This window comes from Leptonychotes weddellii, chromosome 12 (genome assembly GCF_054177405.1).
Source record: "Leptonychotes weddellii isolate Sample4059 chromosome 12, ASM5417740v2, whole genome shotgun sequence".
Taxonomy (NCBI): domain Eukaryota; kingdom Metazoa; phylum Chordata; class Mammalia; order Carnivora; family Phocidae; genus Leptonychotes; species Leptonychotes weddellii.
In genome coordinates, this window is record NC_138380.1 from 5,196,389 (window position 1) to 5,222,666 (window position 26,278).

The 26,278-nt window shown below is 45.1% G+C and overlaps 1 protein-coding gene across 1 annotated transcript; it reads right to left on the bottom strand.

Annotated features, from left to right (window-relative positions):
* NUB1 (negative regulator of ubiquitin like proteins 1) lies at positions 1–26,278 on the bottom strand. Its single transcript, XM_081799808.1, has 15 exons — positions 26,131–26,278; positions 23,371–23,488; positions 21,165–21,332; positions 18,557–18,615; positions 17,475–17,545; positions 14,614–14,796; positions 14,345–14,436; positions 12,298–12,404; positions 6,580–6,766; positions 5,812–5,919; positions 4,930–5,082; positions 2,895–3,041; positions 1,349–1,444; positions 464–641; positions 1–241 (listed from the first exon to the last, which is right to left on the bottom strand). The coding sequence occupies exons 1-15, from the start codon at positions 26,199–26,201 to the stop codon at positions 63–65; spliced, it is 1,917 nt and encodes a 638-aa protein (XP_081655934.1). The 5' UTR covers positions 26,202–26,278; the 3' UTR covers positions 1–62.

The following is a 26,278-nucleotide window of genomic DNA, read 5'->3' on the forward strand; positions in this document are numbered from 1 at the left end:
TTCGACTTTTCATAATGATAGAATTTATAAGCAGAAACTCAGTACTTATTTCTGCTCATTATTCAGTTTTTCTTTGTTGCTGACTTTATGTTTTCTACATAGGATAAGTACTCTGCAATAATAATTTCTTCATCTTCCAGAGTGGAGTCAAGATAATCTTCTTCGTGTTCTGGAATATCTTCCAATATTTCATTGACGGCTTCTGTCTCCGTATCTTCATCTGTTGAGGCACTAGAGGTACCTGCAATGGAGTAGCGTGGTCACAGCTGAGCAAGGGGAGAAGGGCAGGAGGAGGAGAAAACGCCACAGAAGGACGGAGCTGCCCCACGTCCATGTCCCCAGGGCCCTCCCTGGCTGCGCCGCGCAGACCAGCGCCCGCACCCGGGAGGGCAGGCCCTTCTCCCCACGGCCGCTCCGGCTAGCAGGCCGCTCTCAATTCGGATTTCAGAGAGCCCAGACCTACCTGCGGAATCGGAAGGAGATGTGGATGGCGTTGAGGAAGCGTCTTCCGCCGCGAGCTGCAGGTCAGGAGGAAGACTCCCCCCGTTGTGGGCCAGGGTCTGAGCGGCCAGCTGCACATTTCCCCTGAACACTCTCAGGGCAGCGCTGGCTGCCACCGCATCGAAGCCCATGTACACCAGCTAGGGGAGAACACGGGGCAGGGTGGGGGTGGAGAGTGGTGGCCGACCCACGTGCAGCACTCCGGTCCACCCCCTGGCCAGCGAGCCATCGAGGCCCACATACACCAGCTAGGGGAGAACACGGTTGGGGGTGGGGGGCCGACCCACGTGCAGCACTCCGGCCCACCCCCGGCCAGCGAGGACAGCCCTACAGGCAATACATGTCTAACCACTGGCGTGGACAGCACGGGCCTCCTGTCACACTGCTCTTGAGCGCACAGCGTGTGCCCGGCGCCGCCTGGAAGGATCGAGGAAGACTGAGCCCAACATGCCCATGCCCGGGCCTCTCAGAAAGGCAACGGGCTTGTGGGCCGACACGACGTGCTCCTCCTGGAGACTAGGGCCTTTAGCAAGGCAGTCACAACAGGCTCGGTGCGCCGATGGGGGAGGGAGACATGGACAGAGGCGCCACGGCTGGTGGGTAAAGTACCGTGGCCTGAGAGAGGAGAAAAGCCCACAGAGAGAACGTGCAGTTGCTCTATTTCCTACTCTCGAAGGAAAGACCTCCTGCTCGCCTTCCACCAATCGCAGGCCGCGGGCTTGGCTGGCCTCCTACGGTGGGCCAGAGTCAGCCTGCAGCCCTGTCCTGCCACCAGCCTTGTCACCCAGGCCCCCCCCCACACACACAAGCTGTACAGGGGGAGGGGCGCAAACACATCCTCACTTACCTGGTCAATGTTTTCCTGGGAAGGACCTTCTTGATGGTTGTTGGTTTCAGGATCCGAATCATTTAACCACCACATCTGAGGATTACTAAGAAGAATCTAAAAACACACAGGAATTTACTCCTCACTCACACCTGCTCACCTACTCGGTGCTCGGCGGACAGAGCCACGGGACACACCAGCAGACAGGGTAGGGCGCTGGGGGGCACCAGGCAAAGGGTGTGAAGGAAGCAGAGAAAAGGGGCCCGAGCCCAGGGGCGGGGTGGGGATGCTGGTGTCAAAGAAGGCTTCCCGCAAAGGGAACATCGGAGTTGAGGTCTGAAGGAGGAGCAAGATGAGCCGGACAAAAGATCCCTTCTGAGGAAGCAGGAAGGGACGAGAGTGAGCGAGAGTGAGCGGGTGGAAAGAAACCAAGAAAACAGCCCTTGTGTCAGAGCTCAGCCTCCAGGGCGACAGGTCCTGCAGGGCAATAAACAAAAGCTTCTCGGGCCCTGCAGGGCTGACCCATGTCATTTCTCTTTGGGAGTGTCATGAGCTAGATTGAAAATGTCAAGGAAAGCAGAGCTTTTTGGACCCTTGATTTCGTATCACAGGATACCCTCTCTGAGCCTCACAAACCCTCGGGGAAATGTCCCTTTACCTACTTCTAGACTGGTGGCATGGGTCACGGTGCGACTCGTGCAGTCAAACCTATGGTGGGGCCTCATCAATCGCCCAACGCGGGCAGAACCTCCTGCCTTTATATTGTTCCAACACAGGAAGCCAAACTAGGTACTCAAATCCATTTATAAATTATATGTTTATATATGTGTGTGTCTATATGTGTAAACATATAAACATAAACATTTACTTGTGGAAACTTCTGAGAAATGGACAGGAGGTCTTGAGAATAAAAGGCAAATGCAGGGCAGGCTCCAGTATGAACTCCTCGGCAGGGCAAACAAGGGGACCCCTGCCCACCCGGCCCCTGGCCCCAGCAAGCACAGCCCCGGCAGCTCCCCAGGGCGCCCGCTCCCTTGCGCTTCCAGCCCCACGCTGCCCTGTGGCTGCTCGGAGAGGCACCCCGCTTGCCTGCCTCCACAACTCAGCTGCCCCCCTGCCCCCCACGTGCCGTGCTCCCACGCGGCGGCCTTTCCTCCGCTCTGTTCTGTCTCCCCAGTACTCTGTGGGCTCTATGTACTGACAGAGAGGCAACATGTACTGACTGAATCAATAAATAAAACGATACTCAAACAAAACATTTTAATTAAAAGAAAACTATACTAAAACTTTCATCACTATTCTCTTCCTCCACATCACTGCTAAACTCTTGGTGCTGCAAACAGAAACCTTACAGTTCTGCCCCGTGGGCTCTGCCATTCTGGCTCCATCACTGGGTTCGAGAACGAGAGACTGACCCTTAGACCTAAACCGGGACTGAGGAGAAAGGCCCTGGCAGTGGGGCTCCACGCACCACGGAAGGACACTGGAGAGGAGTGTAAGTGAAGGAGGGGCCCCTTGGCCCACAAACAGGGGTGCTCAGGGCAGGCCGGGGGGGGGGGGGCGCTACCTTCAGGGCTTCATCCAGGTTCCCACTGGCCTGATGCAGGGCCTGCTTGGCCGCGTGAGCAGAGTAGCCCATTCCTTTCAAAGAGTTGATGTTCTCCAGCCGGCGTCTTTTCTTCTCTTTTTCCTCTTTCCTTATTTGGGCCAATTCCTTTAGGAAAAAAACAGTCACAGAGCTGGGGATTGAGATTCTATAAGAAGCCTGCTCAATCTCTGGTCTGTAGGATTCTTGGGGTTGCCAGGCAAAGTGAAAAACAAAAGAAGGGAGATGAACCTCTCTCTGGCCAATCAACAGTATGAGGGCTGCAAGGGTAGGGGGCCCGGCGCTGCTCCTAGGGCAGGCCAGTGGGAGCTGGAGACCCCTTAGAGGTCCACGGCGGGAGGAGCGCGCCTCTTGGCGACCACCACCCAGCACCAGAACAGGCTACTCAGAACCAGGAGCTCATCGCTGCCAGGCCAGAGAAGTGGACAGACCCTCTTCCAGGGAGGGGGTAGAGGAGCTTCCTGCATGGCTGGGAGGCCTTCTTGGCCCCTGGTTAATTCCTGGGGATCTTGTTAAAATGTGGAGTCTGGATGGGTGACGGGGGGCAGTGTCCTGGGTGATACCAAAGCTGCAGATCTACCCACCCCACTCCAGGTGCCTCCTAGGCCCTATGAGACTGTTTAAAACCTCCAGAATGCTCAATGTCAGGAGACAAAGGTCATCTAATCCCACAGTTCTTGACCCTGAGTCTCAGAAGTACCTTCTGTTGCTGCAAGAGCCTGAGAAGGGCTACAGAGGGTTCTAGCCTCTTCTCTCCCATCCCAACCCCAATCAGGAGAGTTAAGAATTTGTTTTAAAAACAAATGTCATTCAAAAAAACGGATTTTGGGGGTGCCTGGGTGGTTCAGTCAGTTAAGTGTCCAACTCTTGATTTCAGGGTCCCAACGCCCTGGCCCCCAACGTCCCCACACTGCCCTTGTCCTGCCCACTACACAACCACATAGGCCAGCGAAGCGATTCCGTACCACTCGCATTTCGACTTGGATTCGCACCTACCCGCCGCATACGCTGCTTCCGATTTCGGCTCTTCCATTTATAGTCCGAAAGAAACGTGCGGAACATTCACACACACAGAACGGTGCTGCTGGCCAGCAGACACCAGGCTCAGGTTTCATCCCACCCGGATCTGACCCAAAGTCGGAGCCTCAAAGTACTGTTCCCCTAAGTACGGGTGTCTAGGCCGCCCTCCTTTTAATCATGTAGAGACACGGGAGGAAAGTGCTTTTTCTGATGTTTCCCCTACACTAGAAACTGGACAAATCAAGCCGACGGGGCGGAGGATGGGGTAGCGCACTGCAGTGGAGGCGGCAGGGGAGACTTCCATGACTGGAGCTTACGGCTAGAAAGGGCTTGCGAGAAAATCGGTACCGACTTCTCGGAGAACACAGCGGCTCCACTTCTCAGTACCTCATCATTAACTCTCTCTCGACCTCAGCTCTTGTAAACGTAGCAACATTAGATACGGTAACAGGCCCTCCAACTCCAAAATCTATAAAGTTTTTTTTAATCTACTTATTTGTAATTGTTTCAAATGACTGCAGTTTTGTACCTCTGCTTTCATAATGTTAATTGTTCCTGTGACTTGACTCATGTTTCTAGCTGAGAATGCCGTCCCAAACTGTCACAATGGCTCCATGGGAAAACAAAGCCCCCTTTAAAATGGTTTCCAGAAATCTACCACGGTGGAGAGAGAGAGACATGAACAGACAGGCTACTTGGATAATGTACTTATGAGCTATGGCCACCACGGCAGGAAAGAAAATGAAGGAAACTGCACTGCCTGAAAATTAATGCAATTAAAAAGACAAATTTCTCCTGTTTCTTTCCAATCTGAAGTATAAGGAGCTCCTTGTGATTATAACTACCACAGAACACTATTTTTCTCTTCTTTCATACCCAAGAGCTATAGCATTTTGGAAACAGGCTTACTATTGCCTCAAGTTTCACATCTACGCAAAGGCCGTGACCCAGTGTCGCCGAGAGCACGTTAAGGTACCTCTCTGCGGTTGGTAATGTGGGCCGCCGCGTGGTCCACGTTCCCGTCACATGCCCTCAGGCCAAGCCGGGCCTCCTGGGCAGTAAACCCCAACTGCAACAGATTGTGAACTTTTGATGGATCAATATATAGCTCTTTAAAGAGTTGAAGTGCCTACAGACAAGAAAAAAAATACAAGAATCATGTAACTTTAACATTAAAGCTTAACACAAAGCTAAAACCCGAAAAAAATAAGCTTTGTACCCAATGTGAATTACGGTGTGTCAGATTTTTAGAGAAAAACTCTGAACTCTGCTTATTATCAGCTAGCTCAAAAAGAATAGAGACACCACTCTGCCCACGTGATGTATCGTAACGTAACAGAAGGAAACAGGTTGAGTATTATGGGAGCGGCTGGTATCCACTACCTGTTCCGTTTTTGTAATCAAATCCCCCGAATTTGAGCTGTGCACATGGCATTCCTCACCATCTCCTGCAACTGGGTGTAGCGAGGTGGTTAAGTGTAGGCCAGTGGCCTGTAGCAGGAGTGACAGCCCCAACTTCTGGTCCTTCCAGAGGCAGCCTGGGACTCTCTCTTGCCCCCTCTGCTGGCTGGAAGAGGACTGGCTGCCACACACAGGTAGGCGAGGAGCTCACCTCTACGCTGCTAGATGAGACATGGAAACTGGCAGCCAAGTCAAGTCCCTGTCTTTTTGAGGTTTCCTCATTACAGCACCTCACCTGCACCCTAACAAATAGAAGTATGGTTCTGGCGTGTGTGAGGCAGAGGGCACGGGGGACAGATGCATGTTCCTCACTAGTCACAAACTACTGACTTGATGAAACACTGAATGTTTGGGCATGAAAAAAATGGCTACAACTTTGGAGTATTCATTTTCTTACCTTGTTGAGACAGTCACGAGCCTCTTCGCCATTTCCACTGTGATAATTTCGGATACCTTGAAGCAAGTAAAGTCTTAAAAACAATACCTTCTCTTTCCCACAGTTCCCCTAAAATTATTGGTGGGGGGAAAAAGGATAAAACTGTCTTATTTCTAATTACAGATCTGTAACATTCACACTTGTAATTCCCTTCATCTCTACGGGGGCATCCCTACAATGTTTAGATCTTCCCTTACTGCTGAGGGCAAAAGTAGAGATCCTAGAGGACAAGAACACCCCCTGTCCCACAAGGAAGAAATGGTGCCAGAACACCTGTGTCCAGGCACCCAGGACAGTGGTCCTTCTGGTCAGAAAGGAAGTATACAAAAACCCAAACCAGGGATGTTTTATGCTGCCCTGAAATTTCCAAGCAGAATTCTGATGACACAGCTCTTGAGCTGTGACTCACTCGTGTAACTGTTACCATTCAAAAGGCCTATTTTTTCTCCATTTAAATCTTCCATAAGATCAGCTCTCTTGGTCGGGGTGATCATCGACGGGGTTCTAGGCCTGGAAAACTGTGTTCCTCCAGCTAAGCACTGCACAGACCAAAGTTAACAGCCCAACTTGTAACACATTTCACAATCCCCTTCGAGGAGAGCTTAGAAAGAGCACCGTGCACACTACTATCAAATCACCTTTTGGCAGCAGTCTAAATTTTTTAACAGGAATAAACTCAAGTGGTAGAAATGGGCTCAATAATACATAAAACAAATTACAGTAACATACTTTTATGTGGACCAGTCTCTGATGGTTTTCTCCGTAACAATTCTTAAAGCATTTCTGAGCCAAGTTTAATTTTTTTTCTGCATCGTCGAGGCACTCCAGTTGTTCCAAGCGGAAGTAGCACCACACAATATCCAGCTGGAGCACCGCGTAGTTATCTACCGTGTCCAGCAGCTCCCTGCAGCACGCACTGCGGAGCCAGAGGAAACGACACCATGGAAAAGGAGCATTAAAAACCTTTCTGTGGATTACCGGAAGTCCTTCCCAGGTTCTGCTGTATTCCCAAAGACTGACTAGTCCACAGCACAGACCCCAATGTTTACGAAGGGAGCTCTATTTATAATCAGAATCCTCCCAATGGGAAAAAAGCAGTTAGGGCTCAGGAATAAGTTTAATACCACCCCCCCCGGGGGGGGCATAAACACACCCTTGCTAAACTGGGAAGGAGGTTCAGCAGGAAGTGGAAATTGGCATCACTGTGTCAGAAAACATGAGGTCAGCAAACATGAGGAGACCACGGCTTAAACCAAAGGTTTCCAGCCCTGACTGCAAATCAGAATCACCTTGAAGTGAGGAATTTTTTTTCTTTTTGGGTCACACTGGTGCTGAGACCCCATCTACACCAAATTATAACAGAAACCTCTGGAGATAGGGCCTGGATATTGTATTTTGAAAATCTCCCTGGGTGATTCTAAAGTACAGCCAAAGTTGAGAACCAATGCTTTAAAGACCACCCCCCCCCTTCACTACTTACTGTGAATGCCTCAACTGATGAAAACAAGGCATTCATGTCCAATCACAGTCAAGCTGGGAGGAAAAACAATCCAGAAAATGCCAGGTCTAAATGCTTAGCTGAGCTGGGGACCCAGGCGCAGGCTAAATGCTACTCTGTAGCTATCCCCAGCTCCAAAGAAGGGGGGAAGACAAGACAATGGAATGTTGGCAAAGATGGACATCAAGCTTATTTATTCTGCTTTTAAAATGTGATTTTTAGAAATTCATAATGCACACCTAGACCTCAAGTCAGAACTTTGTCAACAAAAAAGGAAAACATTCGGAACAAATTTGAAAGGTCTTGCCTGTTTGTTTTCCTGGGTATTCTATTAAAGATAAGACCACTCTTGTATAAAACTGCAAAACCTACATGCCCTCAAGCTTCCCACCTTGCCTATCAAAATCCGCTTGGAAGAAACAAAGAAAAACCAAAGGACTGTGATGGTGTCATTTACACTGTGAAGCAGGAGTCTCCTGAGTGGGACAGTCTACTGGGATGCGGGAGAAATACACCAGAGCAGGCTTTTCAGTCACTTGCTGTATCTTTCTCTGTTTCTACCCCTGGTGAAGGTTGTGTAAGGTGCCCACTACATTTCATACACATGCACACACACAGGTCCGTGCCTGGGCGGGGGGCAGTGTCTCTGAACTGCCTGCTCAGCCTGAGAACTTGCCTTTGAGGAGGAGGAAAAACTCTGTGGACTGTGGTCTGATCTTACATTCTAGACTCCTGTTTCTGTGACAGATGATCCTGCCGTCGCTGAGAAAGCAGGGGACATTCTGTCACAGTTTTCGATGCCCTACCTGTGCGCGTGGGCTCATTTGTGTTTAATATGCATGAAGAGCAAGGACAGAAACTGCCTCATTTCAGGTAAAAACAGAATCATGTGTGCAAGTTCAGTCCAGAAGGGACTACTGTGCAGCATAAAAGCAAGCACAGGGGGGCGCCTGGGTGGCTCAGTTGGTTGAGCAACTGCCTTCGGCTCAGGTCATGATCCTGGAGTCCCGGGATCGAGTCCCGCATCGGGCTCCCTGCTCGGCAGGGAGTCTGCTTCTCCCTCTGACCCTTCCCCCTCTCATGCTCTATCTCATTCTCTCTCTCAAATAAATAAATAAAATCTTTAAAAAAAAAAAAAGCAAGCACAGGTCTCAGACTAGCGAAGGACATGTCATTCTTTTAGTTTCAAAAACACTTTCTATTCAGGTAGAGGCCTATAAAAGGGATCATAAAATCAACATTTATAGTTAATACTTTTGAAACTATTAGGCCTGTATTTGAACCTGATCGTGTCACTCAGAAAAAAACAAAATGTTAAGGCCTTGTATAAAATTATATCTTAGAGCATATTTTTATTAATACTGCCTTGGCTTATGGTTTTAGTAGTTCTCACACTCAAGGGTCAATGAGTTTTCTTGTTAAAAACATTAATTAAAATAAAAATAATAAAATAAATGAGCAACATTTATTTAAATTAAGCCTACTGAGCCTAGCTTTAGAAAAATTAAATCCCACTTGGGCTGAAGTCAGTTAATTAACAGAAATGTATTCTATTTGCCTTACGAGTTTTAAATTTTTACGTAAAATAAAGATACGAATTTCAAGAAAGGCAAGCTAAGCTTACGTATCTCCACTTTTTTTCTCAGGGAAGGTTGACTAAGAAGTCACTTTCAATCACTGGCTTGAAGGAATTGGATTACAGTGCGCCTCAGTGTGGTGTTTTTCCTATTTCTTGTACTTGGGACTCATTATGGTTCTTTCATCTGGGGGTTTACAATTTTCATCAAACTGGGAAAAATTTTGGCTATTATTCCTTAAGATTTTTGTGGGGGGGCCCAGCTGCCTCCTTCTTCAGGGACTACAATTATCCACATATCAGGTCATCTGAAACTGCTTTACAATCTCTGGATGTTGTGTCCATTTTTTTTATTTTTGTCTTTTCAGTTTCCTGTTGGACCATTTCTATTGCCCCATCTTCGGACATACCCATCTTTTCTTCTGCGGTGTCCAATCTGCACTGAATCCCACCCAGTGCCCTTCGCCTCAGACACTGTGTTACTCATCTCTGCAATTCCAGTAGGGCTCTTTGGTGGACGTTCCGTGTCTACTTAACATGCTCCATCCTTCCTCTACCTTCCAGAACGTACAGAATTCGGTTATAGTAACTGTTTCAATGTCCTAGCCGATGAATTCTATCTTCCGTGTCGCTCCTGGGTCTGTTTGCATTGACTAGATTTTTCTCTTTATTATGGGTTGAATTTCTTGCTTCTTTGCATGACTGTTAATATTTAGTTGGTGACTGGATATTTCTGTATTGTGATATTACTGAGCTTTGTCTGGGATGCAGTTAAGTAACTTAAAAACAGGGTGATCCTTTTAAGGCTTGCTTTTAAGCTTTGTCAGCTTGGACCACAGCAGCCTTTAGAGATAATCTTGCCCTCCTGCTGAGGTAACACCCTTCTGAATTCTCTCTGTGATGCCCCGTGATCAAAAAGTTTGCTGTGGCTGGTGGGAGCACAAATTATTCTTGGCCTTCTGAACTCTGAAGATTGTTCTCTGCCCCTCTCCGGTGGTGTTCTCCCCTGCCTGGGGTGGTTTCCTCACAGGCATGTGTGGATCGTTACTCAACAGAATACTCCAAGGAGACCTTCTGAAGCTCTCGGACCTCCTCCCTCAGGCTGCTCTCCCCTCTTGCACTTTGGCCCGCCTGGATTCCTAGCTCCATTTCTCCAACTCCAGGGAGACCAGGAGGCCCCCGCTGGCTTTCTCGTGCCTGCACTGCAGTCTAGAGACTCTCTAGGCAGGGAGCAGAAACAATCACAGGGCTCCCCTAGTGTGTTTCCCCACCTTAGGAATCACTGTCCTAACCTGCCAGAGAACTGAAGTGTTCATACACTTTGCCCACATTTTCAGTTGTTGCAAGTGAGAGGGTACATCTAGTCCCTGTTAGTCCATCTTGGCCAAAGCAGAATTCCCACTTTCTGTTGTAAACAGGGAAAGAAAACTACACTTGGTCATACTACATACCATTCCCCAAGACGTAGAACAAAGTTCTGTCAGAACTTTCAGCCTACTTGGAGGTGGGAAAGGAAACAGAACTGAAGTCTCTTCCACCCACATCCCTGACCTGCGCTAGAGCTGATCTCCTTAACTAAGAGGAAAAACTCGCACTAAAATTATGCTAGTAAGTCAGCCTGAATAAGGAGAGCTTCAGGAAAAAAAAATGTCATTCTCTACGGAGACACTGACTATTACTGGGTTATTATATCTACTACTTACTGAACCTGTTAATGTACTGTGAACTGAAGATACAATTATTTTTATTCAGGGGTTCCTGGAGACCTGAAAATTATTTCAAGGATTTGTCTGGGATAAAAAGACTGAGAAAGGTTCACAGAGACAAATCAAAATCAGTGTCTCAGTAACTGCTGAAGCTGGATTAGAAGTGCACAGGAGGGCACCTGGGTGGCTCAGTTAAGTGTCTGCTCAGGTCATGATCTCAGGGTCCTAGGATTGAGCCCAGCATCGGGCTCTCTGCTCCTCCCTCTCCCTCTGCCTGCCGCACTCCTGCTTGTGTGCTCGCTCTCTCTGTCAAATAAATAAAAGCTTAAAAAAAAAAAAAAAATATATATATATATATATATATAGGAATTCACTACACTAATCTTCATTTTTATATATGTTTGAAATTTTCCATAAAAATTACAAACAATTACGGAAGGAAATGAAAAATGCATCTGCGTCTGAAGGACCTCTGAGGCTGCACCACGTATGGCCAACGAGAATGAAGACAGCGCAGTCGCGGAGACAAAGAAGCAGAGTAAGAAAACCCAAGAGGAACCAAGCCTTGTTCCACTTACTTTCAGATTTGCCCCCTCCTCGCCAAACATCCCCTTTTTTGCTTAAGTTACTTTAAATTGGGATCTGTTCACTTAAAACCCAAGGGTGCCTGCTGCTAATATGGTTGGCAAACTATAAACATTTGTATTTATCCTCTTCAAGTGTACAGTGTATATTGGGAATTCATCAAAATGGAAAAGAAAATACCCTAAAGTTGTTAACTTTTCACCATTTTTAAATATCAAGGCTACTTTTCAAATGTTTCCTCTGCCAGGACTGTCGTCTCTCAGCACCATTTCCCATCAAGAGGAATCAGGAGCCCCTGGGAAACCGCTGATCCCTGGTCTGGGGCAGGAAACACGCAGGAGGAGTCTGGAACACCTTTGGACACCAGACACCACTGGGATCAGGTCAAAAGGGTGCAGGACAGGACCCACCGGTTGGCCACAGATGGTCAACTTAAGCACCGAGGCTTGAAACACATCAAATGTGTTAAAATCCGAGTTCACATCGATACTTTAAAAAAAAAAAGGAAAGAGAACCTCACTGGTGACATCCTCTTTGGAGAATTCTAGGGAAGCACCTCATTTATTCTGAAAATAAGAAGAAAGAACCAAGTATTTTATTCTTTCTGTACAAACTGTACCTCATTGTAACCAAATAGCCGATGAGGAAAAACACTTCTTTTCGGAGGAATCCCAGCAATAAACGCAGAAGGAAAAATAAGGGATCACTATTTTGCAGCCCCTAATGAAACAATGGATGTGGGGAATGGTCATCAACATCCACACCAAAACCACCCGGGGAAAATGATGGAGACGTATGACCATAGTGCAGGCCGACGACACGGCACAAAAAACAGACAGACCTCCTACGTGCGGGCTGTCCGTGTTTATAAAATTCTTTACAGGTTAATGTGAAGGGAGATTAGAAATCTGAAGGGATGAAATAATTCACAAACTGGTCTACATCACAACTACTCTCTTCACATTAACCACTGTCTTGGGTGAAAACCTCAAGTTTGAAGTGTACAGGGGGAAAGACGGTGCTGTGTATAATCTGGACTATCTTCCTTAAAACTGGTATTCACCAAGTACAAAAGTGCCTACCAGAAATATTTGTCAGCATCCAACAGACACGGCAAGGCTATTCCATATTCTTTTCTTTTCAGGAAAGCTCTGCCCTTCTCGTGATATCCCATAGCTAACATAAGGGCCTAGAAAAAAATATGGATTTAAAAAAAACATCACTTTAAACTATAATAAAACAAGTTATATTAAAAGCATATCAAGTCTAAAGAAATCAAATAAAGATTTAAAAAAAACCCAAAATCACAACTCAATCCAAAAGCCAAAATTAAGAAAAATATAATCAAAGTTTCATTTCGTTTCAATGCTGAGATCAAGCACTCAATTTAATGTGGCCGACAGGGTCATAACTAGCACTTGTCCGTTTGTTTCCGTCAGTTTATTTTAGTATCTGCTGATTTAGATCTATTTCTAGTATCAGTAAGACTGAATAAATAAAAAAGTAGCTAGTAACGCTTGTATCTCTTTGAAAAAAAGCATTCATGGGGTGCCTGGGTGGCTCCAGTTGGTTAAGCATCTGACTCTTGGTTTCAGGTCAGGTCATGATCTCAGGATTGTGAAATCGAGCCCCGCGTCGGGCTCCACGCTAGAGCCTGCTTGGGATTCTCTTTACCCCCCCCTGCCCTGCCCCCTGCTCATGCTCTATCTTAAAAACAACAAACAAAAAAAACCCCATTCATTTCACTTTCTAGTTTTTGTTTGTTTGTTTTGTTTTTAATAAATATTTGAGAGAGAGTGCAGGGGGGAGAGTCAGAGGGAGAGGGAGAAGCAGACTCCCCACTGAGCCGGACATGGACACGGGGCTCGATCCTAGGATCCTGGGATCATGACCTGAACCTAAGGCAGACGTTTAACTGACTGAGGCACCCAGGCGCCTCTCACTTTCTGGTTTTAATCAAGTTTTTTTCTGAAGTATCTGTCAACTCTAGTATTCCTAAAACAATTTTTTAAAGGCAATCCATGGGTGCCTGGCTGGCTCAGTCAGTAGAGAATGCTATTCTTGATCTTGGGGCTGTGAGTTCAAGCCCCATGCTGGGCACAGAGCTTACTTTTAAAAAAAGGGCAATCCAAAAATGTTTTTAAGTTCATTAATATTTAAATTTGAATTTTTATATAATTCAGTCTTGTAATGGTTTTCCAAAAAGTCTGGATATCTTTTTTTTTTTTTTTTTAAGATTTTTTAAATTAATCTCTACACCCAATGTGAGGCTCAAACTTACAACCCCGAGATCAAGAGTTGCATGCTCCACCAACTGAGCCAGCCGGGCGCCCCTGGATATCATCATTTAATATGTTGTGGGCAAATGATTACCAACATTTTAAAAACAAACAAGCATCAATCCACTGATAGCTACCAAGTTCTCTTATTAAAACTTAACTTTAATCCTTCATTTTAAACAACGTAAGTCATATAGTGAAGCCTACTCATACTTGTCCTTTAAAGACAGAAAAATTAAAATTGACTTGACCCATAGTCATTACAGCTCTTCATTATCGGAAGCTACTGGACTCCAGCTCAGATACGAATCTCAGGGTCCCAGCTGTAGAATGCTGCTGTGAAGACCCCCTGGGATGTGTTCAAAGAAAAAACTACCTCCTGCCTATTCCAAATTAGCAAACGGGGAAACGGGAAGGCAGGGGAGAGATGGCAGAATCACCTGTCAGACTTTTCCCGACTTGCATGCCCCCCTCCCCACTCCCAGCTCCCTATTCTGATCCATTCCTTAGAGGGCGTGGCCCTCTGGTGAAAACAAAAAAAGCAAACACCCACACCCAAACCAGCACTGCCACGGGGAGCCACCTGCGTGGAGGGCAGTGCATCACGTCCCTTGGGAATGTTCGGTCACTGCTGCAGGACATGCCATCGAGCCGTTCTGTTCTACTGCACTGACAATCACAGGCTGAGTCTGCTGGATGCAAGTGCCATCACAGGCTTCCATCCTGTTTAGAAGCTCCCATGGAAAACTGTTTCTAATCCTTTATGACAGTGCAAGATAAAATAGCTAGAAAACCACTTCTGTTCTGACAGCAAATCAACGTGCCAGCCATACATTTCTATAGTACCCACCTTTCTTTCTGAAGGAGGAATTCTGATCGATCTGCCTGTCTGGTTAGCTATGTCTAAATATGGTGTGGTTTCTGGATCCACCACCATCTCAGCTGCAACAAAACCGAAAGGAACTCCATTAATTCAACACTAGAAAGCAGTGATGGGACATTACGAGTATTAGACTGTGGGGAAGACAAGTCCGTAAGAACTGTGCCCACTGTGTGCACCCCCCCGGCCAGCGTCCCTTTACAGCCAGAGGGAAATAAAGAGCCCAGAGCTCTGTGTACCTCTCTCCGCCAGTATCTCCAGGCCTCTCTTGGTCCTCTGAATTCTTTTTTCTTTTAGTTCGGCCTCATTTTGCTCTTCTTCTTCAACCTGGAAGTGTTTCCTCACATCCTCTTCAGACTGTTTTAGTTCAAGCACCATAGCTTTCACATTGTGCGTCACTCCTTGTTCTTCAAGGGTTTTCCCTGTAAAAATGCGAAATGCTTATCATGAAAAGAGCCATAAATGCACTGGTCACAGGCCATTCTGTTAAATGGAACTCTTAAACCCAAGTCAGTATTCTCGAGCCACCACGCCACATGCTCGGTGAGAACACATGACGTCTGGCTGTATAATTCTGTTACTGTTAAGCAGAAGGTAAAATCGGCCAGTGAATATTCATACCCTCTAATCAGAGAAATAATAAACCCAGTTCACAGCAAGAGATGAGAAGCCACAGTGCAGCGGGGCCCTGCGAGAGGTAATTCACTGTGGCGGTTCGAGGCAAACCTCTTGGGTTCTTTTTAACTCTGTGGTCCTGAGTTAAAAAGGCCCTTACACCCAGGACCTTACACATAAAATGTTACTAAAGATAGTGTCAGACATCAATGAAACAGAATGAAAGCATATTCACCAAATCAACAGCTGGTTCTATGAAAAATTAATCAAATACACAAACCTATCAAAAATTAACTCAAAGATGCAAATAAACAGCCACCCAAATGAAGAATAAACATAGATGCATATAGATTTTAAAATAATGAAATATTATGAACTATAAATATATAAATTTGAATACTTTTCTGGAAAACTCCGTTAGATTTTTTTTTTTTTTTGAGAAACTTGACAAACATTCTAACATTTATGTAGAAAAATAAAGATACACCAATGGCCAAGTCACCTTGATAAAGAAGAGCCAAAAACAGGACTCATCTTACTAGATTTTAAAACTACAACAAAACCACAGTCATAAAAAAACTCTAAAGGTGAAGGTGGTCAAAAGGTAGAAACTTCCAGTTACAAAATAAGTCCACCCTGGAACGTAACATACAGCATGTGACTAGAGTTAATAATACTGTATTGCTGTATTGTATATTTCAACATTGCTAAGAGAGTAGATCTTAAAAGTTCTCATCACAAGAAAAAAAAACGTTTAACTATGTGAGTTGACATTATTGTGCTCACTCCACCATATATACAAACACTGAATCATTACGTTGTACACCCAAAACTAATATAATGTTGTATGTCCATTATACCCCAATAAAAAAAAAACTTCTGGGGTTCTGGTCCAGGAATAAACCTACAGGTAAATGGAAAGAATGAGAAGTGCAGAAATAGAGTTCTAATAAAGGGGGCACCAAGTATCAGTGTGGAAAGGGCAAGTTTAGTAGGTGATATCAGAAGAATAAAGCTGGATCCTTAGCTTGTATATATACAAAGGGGGCCTCTGGACAGACTGAAGACCTTAAGACTATCTGTGTGTCCCTGGGCTTGGGGAAAGATTTTTTTTTAAGATTTATTTATTTTTTGACAGAGAGAGAGAGAGACAGCAAGAGAGGGAACACAAGCAGGGGGAGTGGGAGAGGAAGAAGCAGGCTTCCTGCTGAGCAGGGAGCCGGACATGGGCCTCGGTCCCAGGACCCTGGGATCATGACCTGAGCTGAAGGCAGACGCTTAACAACTGAGCCACCCAGGCGCTCCAGGGGAAAGATTATTTAACACAAATGATAAGATGGAAATTGACAGATCTGGTAACAACAAAATCCAGGATTTCTGCCCAGCGAAGAATATCACAAACAGAAGTGTCACAGAGATGAGACGACAATGAAAAGCTATCTATGACATCTGAAAGAGACGATGGGGAATGGCTCACGGAGAAGGCAGGCTAGGGCCATGTGCAGGCTGTGTTCCACCAAGCTAGGATGTGAACCTGACTCTCTAAGCCCTAAGAACCTACTGGAAACCAACTGTAGTGCCTGCCTGAGTGGCTGCAACAGCTAACTGGTCTCCCAAGTCCGTTCATGCATCCTTCAAGTCCATTCCCCTACTGCACCCAAAGGGATGTTTAAAACCCAAATGTATCGTGTCACCCCCCAGCATCTGCGGCTTCCAGCCTCTCTTAGGACAAATATTCTAGCACTGCACGAGTTCACGGGGCCCAGGTTTTCTACACAGCAGCACTACTGACACTGGGGGTCAAGGGAATCTTTGTCGTGGGAGCTGTTCTGGGCCCTGTGTGATGGTTCAGCAGCATCCCTGGTCCTGACTCACTGAGTGACAGGAGCACAAGCCTCCATTCCCACCCCACAACCAAGTCATAATAACCAAAAATGTCTCCACACATTGCCAAATGTCCCCTGGGTGGCAAAATCGCCCCTGGTTGAGAACCACTGCCATAACCTTTTCATTGTGGCCTCTGCCTGGCCCTCCATCCTTAAAAAGCACTACCCTCCCCTCACTTTCTATACTCGGCTGTACTGGATCTTTTTCAATTGCTCAAACTGACATCAGGGGGCTCCGATATGAGGTTCTCTCAATCGGAACACGCCCCACTGCCCTCACTCAGCTTTAGCGCTTCTGCCTTGGAGAGAACTTACTGGAACCCCCGTTTCACTCTGAACACACCTACACTTCTGTTCTATAACATTTCCTCAGACATGTAATGAGCGTCTTTTCTTCCCACCAGCACAGAACAGACAGTAAATGCTGATTAGAAGGGTTGTTTTCTACTTTACGTTTTTATTTTAATAAGCTCTACAGTAATGTTTTCGATTATATATGCAGTAAAACCACTAGAAATTTGTAAATAGAAAAACAGTGAGAAAAAAGATGCAGTCATTACATCAACTCGACAGAAAATCTGCACTTTGCCACGACATACCTAGTTGAAGCTGTTTCTTGTTTATGACAATTTTGATATAATTTTCTTGAAATCCAAAGGTTTCAGCAATTCTGTAAAATAAACCGGTAGAGGCTGCAGGTAATCAATTTATTATTATCCATTAAATAGAGTTTAATCATGACAGCTATTTTAAACGTTTCACTCAGAAATGCCCAGTATTTCAATTTACTGTCTCCCAAACATCACTTACGACAAAGCCAGCCTACTAGATGGTTATTTGAAACTGTACGAGACAATGTTCTTTTTTAAACTATCTGCTTTACTACTTGTTTCCTTATGAAGTGGAGACCACTCGTGCGGAATATCCATCTGAAGAGGAGGGCCCTGGCTGCATGTCAGGAGAAAATCCATTCTCTATACTTTCTGCGGTCTCCTTGAAGGAGCCCATAATAGAGGGTTGTTCCAAACAATCTTCCACTCATGTGTGTTGAATGAATGTTGCTTCCTGATTCCATCCCTAACAGCCCTGATGTAGACCAAAGAAAATGAGAAAAATCAGCTTCAGAAACAAGGGCTGGCTAGCCCTGGAGGTACTCAAAACACTTACCATTTAAAAATACAGAAGTGGATGACATAACCAACAACCAGCTCTCAAAAGTGAGAATGTCACTAGTACGTGACAGGTATTTTTTCTTTTTACAGATGGGCCAACAGCCTGAAATTGGCTAAAACACTTTGCTGGATGTCACAGCAAGTTACGAATGCACTAAGAAATAAAATTCAAAGCTAATGATCTGATGAATATCAGGCTACGTATATCACTCATTGATTGATTCAAGCATGTTATCAAGTACCTGTTAAGTGGCAGGCACAGAGCTCCCACTGGTCTCGTTATACCAGGAAATGAAGGCAAATGGTGCCAGTCTTGAGTTCTCACTCTGCCCTGAACTGCCAGTGTGAGCCTGATCACGTTCTGTAACCGCAAAGCCTCAATATTCCTTTCCACTAAGTGAGGAGAATAGTACCTGCCCTATCTCTCTAACAGGATTGTCGCAAAGGATCCCATGAGCCACTGTAGGAGGGCCGAGAGCAGCTGGGGCACCGGGCAGACAGATACTTACTTCGACCTCAGTTCTCTGCCAGTGATGTGCAGTCGGGTCTCCAACAGGTTTTTCCTATCCTATTTAAAAAAAGGCAAAGAAACTGTACAGAAGGAACTAGAGGGTATCATGCTAGGCAAAACAAGTCAGTCAGAAAAAGACAAATAACCATATGATTTCGCTCACATGTGGAATTTAAGAAACAAAACAGAAGGTCATAGGGAAAGGGAAGAAAAAAATACAGTAAGATAAAAACAGAGAGGGAGGCAAACCATAAGAGACTCTTAACTCTAGGGAATGAACTGAGGGTTGCTGGAGGGCAGGTGGGTGGGGGGATGAGATGATGGGGTGATGGGCATTAAGGAGGGCACGTGATGTGATGAGCACAGGGTGTTATATGCAACTGATGAATCACTGACCTTTACCCCTGAAACTAATAATATACCCTATGTTAACTAAACCGAATTTAAATTTAAAAATTTAAAAAAAAGGAAGAGAATGTACTTCAGCGTGACACTTTCTGGTGCTGTTACTCCGTCTATAAAATCAGGAAGGCTGGTATCAGAAAATGTTAAGGACTGAAGTGACGCATGCCTGGCAGAGAAGCTACTGCACATGACCTGGCACATGCTGACCCCGTGACCTCGCAGCCCTCAAGGGGGCAGAAGTGTGCACCCCAGGCCGGGTTCCAGCCTCCGGGGAGGGGGGAAGCAAGATGTTCAGAGGGATTTGTGATGCGTCTTCATTCAAGGGAGCTAGCCTATACGACACAAGGGCCCCGCCCGCCACCTCAGCACCACAGCCACCCTCAGGGAACAAGACACGTTCCCTTGCACCATGCCCACTGAGCAGGGAGTGGCAAAACGCCATCTTGGAACCTCTTCATTCCCCACTGGCTGGGCGTAGGAGGAAAAACTGGAATCACTAGGAAAGCCTAGGAGACCATGCGAATCTGCTCAGATTCCACACTCGCCAACCAGCCTTCTGACTGGTGGTCTGGTTTCCCAGGTGCTGGGTACTAGCAAAGAGGAGGCCTATCAGGTATATTACCCTTTGAACTCATGAACGGGCATCCTCAGGTAGATTCATATGTAATTTTCTTTTTCTCATAAAACTCTTTAATTTTCCTAGAAATTTTTTTTTTTTTTAAGATTTTATTTATTTATTTGAGAGAGAGAGAGAATGAGAGACAGAGAGCATGAGAGGGAGGAGGGTCAGAGGGAGAAGCAGACTCCCTGCCGAGCAGTGAGCCCGATGCGGGACTCGATCCCGGGACTCCAGGATCATGACCTGAGCTGAAGGCAGTCGCTTAACCGACTGAGCCACCCAGGCGCCCTTTCCTAGAAATTTTTTAAAGCTTTAATGAGATACAATTTACATTTCATAAAGCTCACCTGTTTAAAATATGAGTCAGTCATTTCCAGTACATTTATAAAGTTATACAACCATTACCATGATCAAATTTCAGAACACTTTCATCATCCTCTCCAAAAAATACCATATTTTGTGCCCCCTATTCTCTCCCTTTAACCCCCAAGCCCCAGGCAACCACTAATCTAGTCTCAGTGGATTTACTCATTCTAGCTATTTCATACAAATGGAACTATACAACACGTGGCCTTTGTGTCTGGCTTCTTTCATAATGTTTCTGAGGTTCCGCCATGTTGAAGATGTGTCAGCACTTCATTCCTCTTCATGGCTGAATGATATTCCACTGTGTGGCTACAGTGCATTCGTTTACCTGTTCACCCACTGACGGACATTTGGGGAATTTCCACCTTTTGGCCAAACAGAGCTCTTTTGTCAACAGAGCTGCTATAAACATTCATGAGCAAGTTTCTGCACAGACATGGTTTTCATTTCTCTTAGAGTAAAACTGCTGAGTCCTGAGGTAGCTCTGACACACATATATATATTTTCATATCTTTTGAAAATGATTAACACCTATCAGTCCTCAGAGGCCAGCGACCTTTGGGTTCCCTGCCCCAATACCATTTCTGGACTTGAACTACTGAGGACATGGCCCTGACAGAAGGTGGCCCCGCTTGAGCACTCAGCTGACCACCCTTTAGCCTCCATCAGCACAGGAAAAAAGGAGACATCTTTCCTGATGTGTCCTACCGTGCACGGTTTGGGAAAGCCGGAAGTACTCTTTTAATTCCCCATTATTTCTAAATGTTCATTCAAACTCTAGAAAAGGTAAGCATGTGATACATGGCTTTGTGAAGTTTGGAAGGCCTAAGAGGGACAAACCTACCCTGTATATGTTCCAGTTTAAGAATCCATAAAATTAACTTTGAAGTTGATAAACACTCAGCATTTGAAGTAACTTAAAAGAACCTTAACTTTGGATTGTAGCTTTAAAAAAAAATCATAATTGGGTGCCTGGGTGGCTCAGTTGGTTAAGCGACTGCTTTCGGCTCAGGTCATGATCCCAGGACTCTGGGATCCCACATCGGGCTCCCAGCTCGGCGGGGAGCCTGCTTCTCCCTCTGACCCTCTCCCCTCTCGTGCTGTTTCTCTCTCTCTCTCAAATAAATAAATAAATAAAATCTTTAAAAAAAAATCATAATTTATCACTAAGTTAACAAAGCATTGCTACATGTACTTGTTTGGGAAAATTACTCACTTTTCTTAGCCGTGGAGGTAAAAAGACCTCAATCGTAGCAATTCCTGTTGTTCTATAGTTTTCATTTCCTGTGCCACGCTCGATTGCTTTGCAACGTATTTCTTCTATTATCTTTTCTACTTCATTTTCACAACATTCTAGCCTGTCAGAGTACTTCTTAGCAAGGTCCTGTGAAGCAAAATCAGAAAAGAGATCAATGTAGTGCCAACTCAAAAAAGGGGCACAGTACAGAACAGTGCATTAATAAAGGACTCTAAGGCAAAAAACTGCGGAGTGGTGGTCAGCCCATCAGAGGGAAATCCAGATGGGCTTGGCATCTAGAGAGGTACAGAGGCTAGAAAGGATCCAGGGAAAAATAAAAACAAATAAAGAATAGGAAAACAGACCCAACAGAAGATGCGAAAATAACTGGACTGTTCTAGTGGCAAAAGAAAGGGGGGCCATGACTTATGTCACTGTAATACATTACAAATTAAGGAACAGTGAAGTCATCAACTCTCCTGGAGGGGACAGAAAGAGAAAAAAACAAAGAAAACAATCTCATTTTTCTAACTTGTGAGAACAAGTCAAGTTTGACTTAAATAACTTTCTTAACAGAAAATTCTGAATCATTGGTACTGGTTGTAAAATAATTTGCTAGAACGACTCGGCAGAACTCAGAAGAATGCTATAGTTACAATCATAGTTTGGTACGAAGGACACAGACGAGTGTCTAGGTGAAGAGGTACATACGTGGGGTCTGGAAGGGTCATGAGTGCAGGAGCTTCTGTCCCTGAGGAGTAGGGGTTTGCCGCCCTCTCAGCACATGAGTATGTTTGCCAATCTGGAAGCTCCCTGAAACCCATCATTTAAGGGCTTTTATGGGCGTTCCATTACGTAGGCATGATGGATTACATCATTGGCCTCTGGTGATTAACTCAATCTCCAGCCCTCTCTTCTCCCCAAGGTTGGAAAGTAGGCTGAGAATCTAATCTTTTTTCTCCTTTTTTAAAAGATTCTATTTACTTATTTGAGAGAGAGAGAGAGCATGAATGGGGGAAGGGGCAAGGGAGAGGGAGAGGCAGACTCCCCACTGAGCAGGGAGCCCGATGCAGGGCTCCATCCCGGGACTCTGAGATCGTGACCTGAGCCGAAGGCAGATGCTTAACCGACTGAGCCACCCAGGCGCCCTGAAAGTCTCATCTTCTAATTGAAGTTTGGTCTTTTTGGCCACCAGCCCCATCCTGAAGGTATTACCAAGAGTTGCCTCATTGGCACAAAAGATGCTCCTATCACCCTTACCACTGGGGCTATTCCAAGGGTTTTAGGAGCTCCGTGTCAGGCACTGGGGACAAAGACCAAACAGCTTTCTTATTATGCCATACCTAGCTTCGGAGCCAAGGGATTATAACAAGCAAATTCAGAAAAAAGGTCACAAGATGGGTTGCAAAAAATAAAAAGTGAGACCTGTCAGGAACGGGAAAGACAGGAAGGAAAACTCTTCCCTCCCAAGCACATCACTGTGTCACCACACTGGACAATATGATGCCCTTGTGACAACCTTCAGTTCCTGATAAACACTCCATCGTTTGTCTCAGGATACTTGGACGGAGAAAGCAAAGAAGTACATGCTATATTCCAAAATAAGAGTTCTGTCAAAAATGACTACTGTTTTTGTTTGAAAAAGCAGGCAAACTTCAATTTCTAGAAATCTCACTCACGTAAAGTAATGCCATTTCTGATGTCACCATAAAAAATTGACATGTAAGTATCAGAAAAATGTATTTTGGACAAATGAACAGATAGCCATAGTATAAAAAAAGCCGGGGGAAGGAAACAATTGTTTTATAGCAAACCACGCTAGCAAGGAGAACAGAGAACCAACCAGTTGCTCCCCATGAACATGTGATACACGCTCTTAGTGGCATCAGGACTGTGCCCCAGCAGGGTAAAATCAGTCCCCAAGTTACTAATTCTATGTAAACACTGTGAAGGTATTAAAAATAGTATGTGCCTGGGAAATTAGAGAACATTCTCATATGAATAAAATCTTATTAAACAAAAATAAGTTTGTCAATTCCTAGTAAAAAGTGGGTACCTGCTTATCACTAATACTTTTGATTATGCCAAAAATTTACACGGTTAAACCTGGAAATTTCCGGGGACTTCAGAATCTTATTTACCAAGGAGACTTACAACACTGCTATTTTTTTATGTCTTAAAATACCTTCAATGCCAAACCACCTTCTTTATTTTCATCTGTATATGGAGGTTTCCAAAGTTGAATTCTGTCTTCTCTTAAGAACTGGGTCAATTTTGCTTGGAGATATTTCTTTTGCGCCATTCTTGAAAGCAAAACAGTACATGAGCAATACCCCACACTACTTTCAAAGCATTTCATAACTTACCAAACACATTGATGTGTTCAATGTGGTAAGAAGAGCTCCCCTCCACACCTCCCTCTCCTGTTTAATCTAAATTACTTTTCATTTTATTTTTTTGTTAAAAGATTTTATTTATTTGACAGAGAGAGAGCGCGCACACGCAGGGGGAGTGGCAGGCAGAGGGAGAGGGAGAAGCAGACTCTCTGCTGAACAGGGTGTCCAACGTGGGGCTTGATCCCAGGACCATGGGATCATGACCTGAGTTGAAGGCAGATGCTTAACCAACTGAGCCACCCAGGCACCCCTCTAAATTACTTTTAGATTAGGTTTTAACTAGCTCTAAACTTCTCTAAAATATACACATTCTATACACATGCTAAAATACGCTATATAGTTACAAATTATACGTTACATAAAATATGTACTTCAAAGTTGCTAATATGTAGCAAGGTTTATTATACTTCTCTATTTCTTAAACTATTGTTCTCTGATCTAAGAGAAAAGATCAAATGAGAGAAAGATGAGTCCCTAAAGCTGTTAACTTTCATAAACAATTCAACATAGATACATAAATTCTCTTGTATTTGTATTTTGGTGAATTTAACACAAAGATCAACCACCTTGGTAGGGTAAACATAAAAGCTAGCTGGAACCGTGAACTATCAACATTCTCTATACCTGAATTTCTAAAATTAAAAAGTTTTGCTAGAAAAATTTTATATATTTTGCAATAAGCAAACAGCAGATCTATGTACTATTCAAGTCTAACACTAGTTGGATCATCATTTTACAGCCGAAAACACCCAGGCCCCAGGTTTGTAAAAATGACTTGGCCAAAGTCACAAAGTTCGGCAGCGCCGTAGCCAGCCTGGGATTTCCGCCTACAACACTGGACTTTGCATTTTGTCCCGCAATCTTTTGCTGCTTGTCTGTCCTGTGTTACATAACTAGTCTCTCCCAAAGAAGCCCCTGGCAGCAAAGGAGTTGTCTAACTCATCTCTCACTTAGCATAGCAATTTGAAGGGGTGGGGAAGGTTGCTAGAGAAGGAGTAAGAATCAGAGAAGGAGTAAGAAAAGTAAAAGGGTAATTAGCTTCTGAATGATGAAGACACGTTCTATAGAGTAAAAAATATATATAAGGGTTAACATAACCTTGATAAATAACTTTCTTTTTTTCTATATAGGGCCTGTAGTATTCCACACCCTCAAAACCCAGTTCACCTAATTTTTAAATCAAGTTTGTTAACTTCAATGTATTCCATAAATGAATATTTTAAAAGAAAATTCAAATCTACTTTATATCAGTCTGGGGGATAAGAAAGAGGGTCACTAGGACAGGGAGTAGGGAACAAACATGTCAATAAGGAGGTTGCTGTGCATCCAGGTGAACCACGAGAGAACCCTAGATCTTCAAGCACTAACAAACTGCTGCTCACACAGAAAAGCATGAGTACTTAGCTTTTCAAACACAAATAACTCACACAACCACTATACATAGTTCCCTACTCATAAATCTTCATGAATTCTGGATAAAATATCAATGGGGAGGGATGATCATTTCATGGGCTGCTTATGGAGGACTCTTTGGAAGGTCTGACTAAAGGCCCAAAGGGTTTCACAAACGCACTGTGTGTCCCACACTCTACCCACTGAGCAAATCAACAGAACAGATGGAGGTCTACAGGCACGAGACTTAATGTTTAAAAAAGATTAATCTGCTGTTTGGAAATTTACAAAAATTTCAATTAGAGACACCAGAATAAAAAGAGGATACATACTTGAAATCAAAAGAAAGAAGTTTAATCAACCAGTTTTCAATTTTAACTAGAGAACTGAAAGTTTCATTATGCATGCCATACAATGTTTCACATTACAGCCAAAAAGCAGTGATGTATGTCAATTATTACTCAATAAAACGGGGCGGGAGGGAGGAAGCCCAGAAATTCATTAATATTACTGCTCCAAACTGAAACTGAAACGTTGTAAACTACTTTAAAATTTTCACTTTCACTTCCGTACTGAATCCATCTATGGGGACCTTTACCCAAAGCTTTTCAAATATACATATAACATATAGTCAAAATACACTGCATTTCCTCTCAAGCGGAGTAATAAAAGATTCTTGTATTAAAAAATAAGAGTAAGGGAAGGAGATGAGAAATGCAGAACCAGCTGATCAGAGAAATGCAGAATCAACCATATTTTCTCATTAAATAGCAAAGAAAACCTAGCTTTGACTGCAAATATGAATCCCAAATGACATATATGGGATAGCAGTGTTAAGATTCAAGCTTTTTGTCTGGCTAACGAGATTTACTTTAGGGTATACATATCTTCTTCTGTCTCCCCCCGCAGAACAACTCCATATAAACACCCCACCACCCGGGCCCAGCCCAGCGCAGACCTAGGGCCGCGCGAACCGTCGGCGCGTCCCCAAGCCCCGGCCAGCCTCCGCGCTCGCCGCCCACCGCCCGCTGCCCGCCGCTGTGGCCGCGCCCCGCCCCGGGCGGGGGATACGTCGGGGTCGTGCCGGGGACAGGGGCGCCAGACAGCGCCGGTGAGGCCCGGGTCGGAGACCGGACGCTCGGCCGCCGCCTCCTCACCTGCGCCACCACCGCGCCCGCCGCGACCCGCCGAGTACCCGGATGCGGGAGCGGCCGCCGTTTATTTTCATTCCGGGTGAGGCTGGCCCCGCCCCCGCCGCTGCGGCCGCCGCACCCCCCTCGCGCGGCCAGGAAGGAGGGTTGTGGG

Coding starts and splice junctions, on each gene's coding strand:
- NUB1 (XM_081799808.1), bottom strand. CDS start 26,201: ATGAAAATAAACGGCGGCCGCTCCCGCATCCGGGTACTCGGCGGGTCG. Junction 6,767..12,297: donor GATGCTGACAAATATTTCTG/GTAGGCACTTTT, acceptor CTGGCTCCGCAG/TGCGTGCTGCAGGGAGCTGC. Junction 5,920..6,579: donor AGAGACTGGTCCACATAAAA/GTATGTTACTGT, acceptor CAATAATTTTAG/GGGAACTGTGGGAAAGAGAA.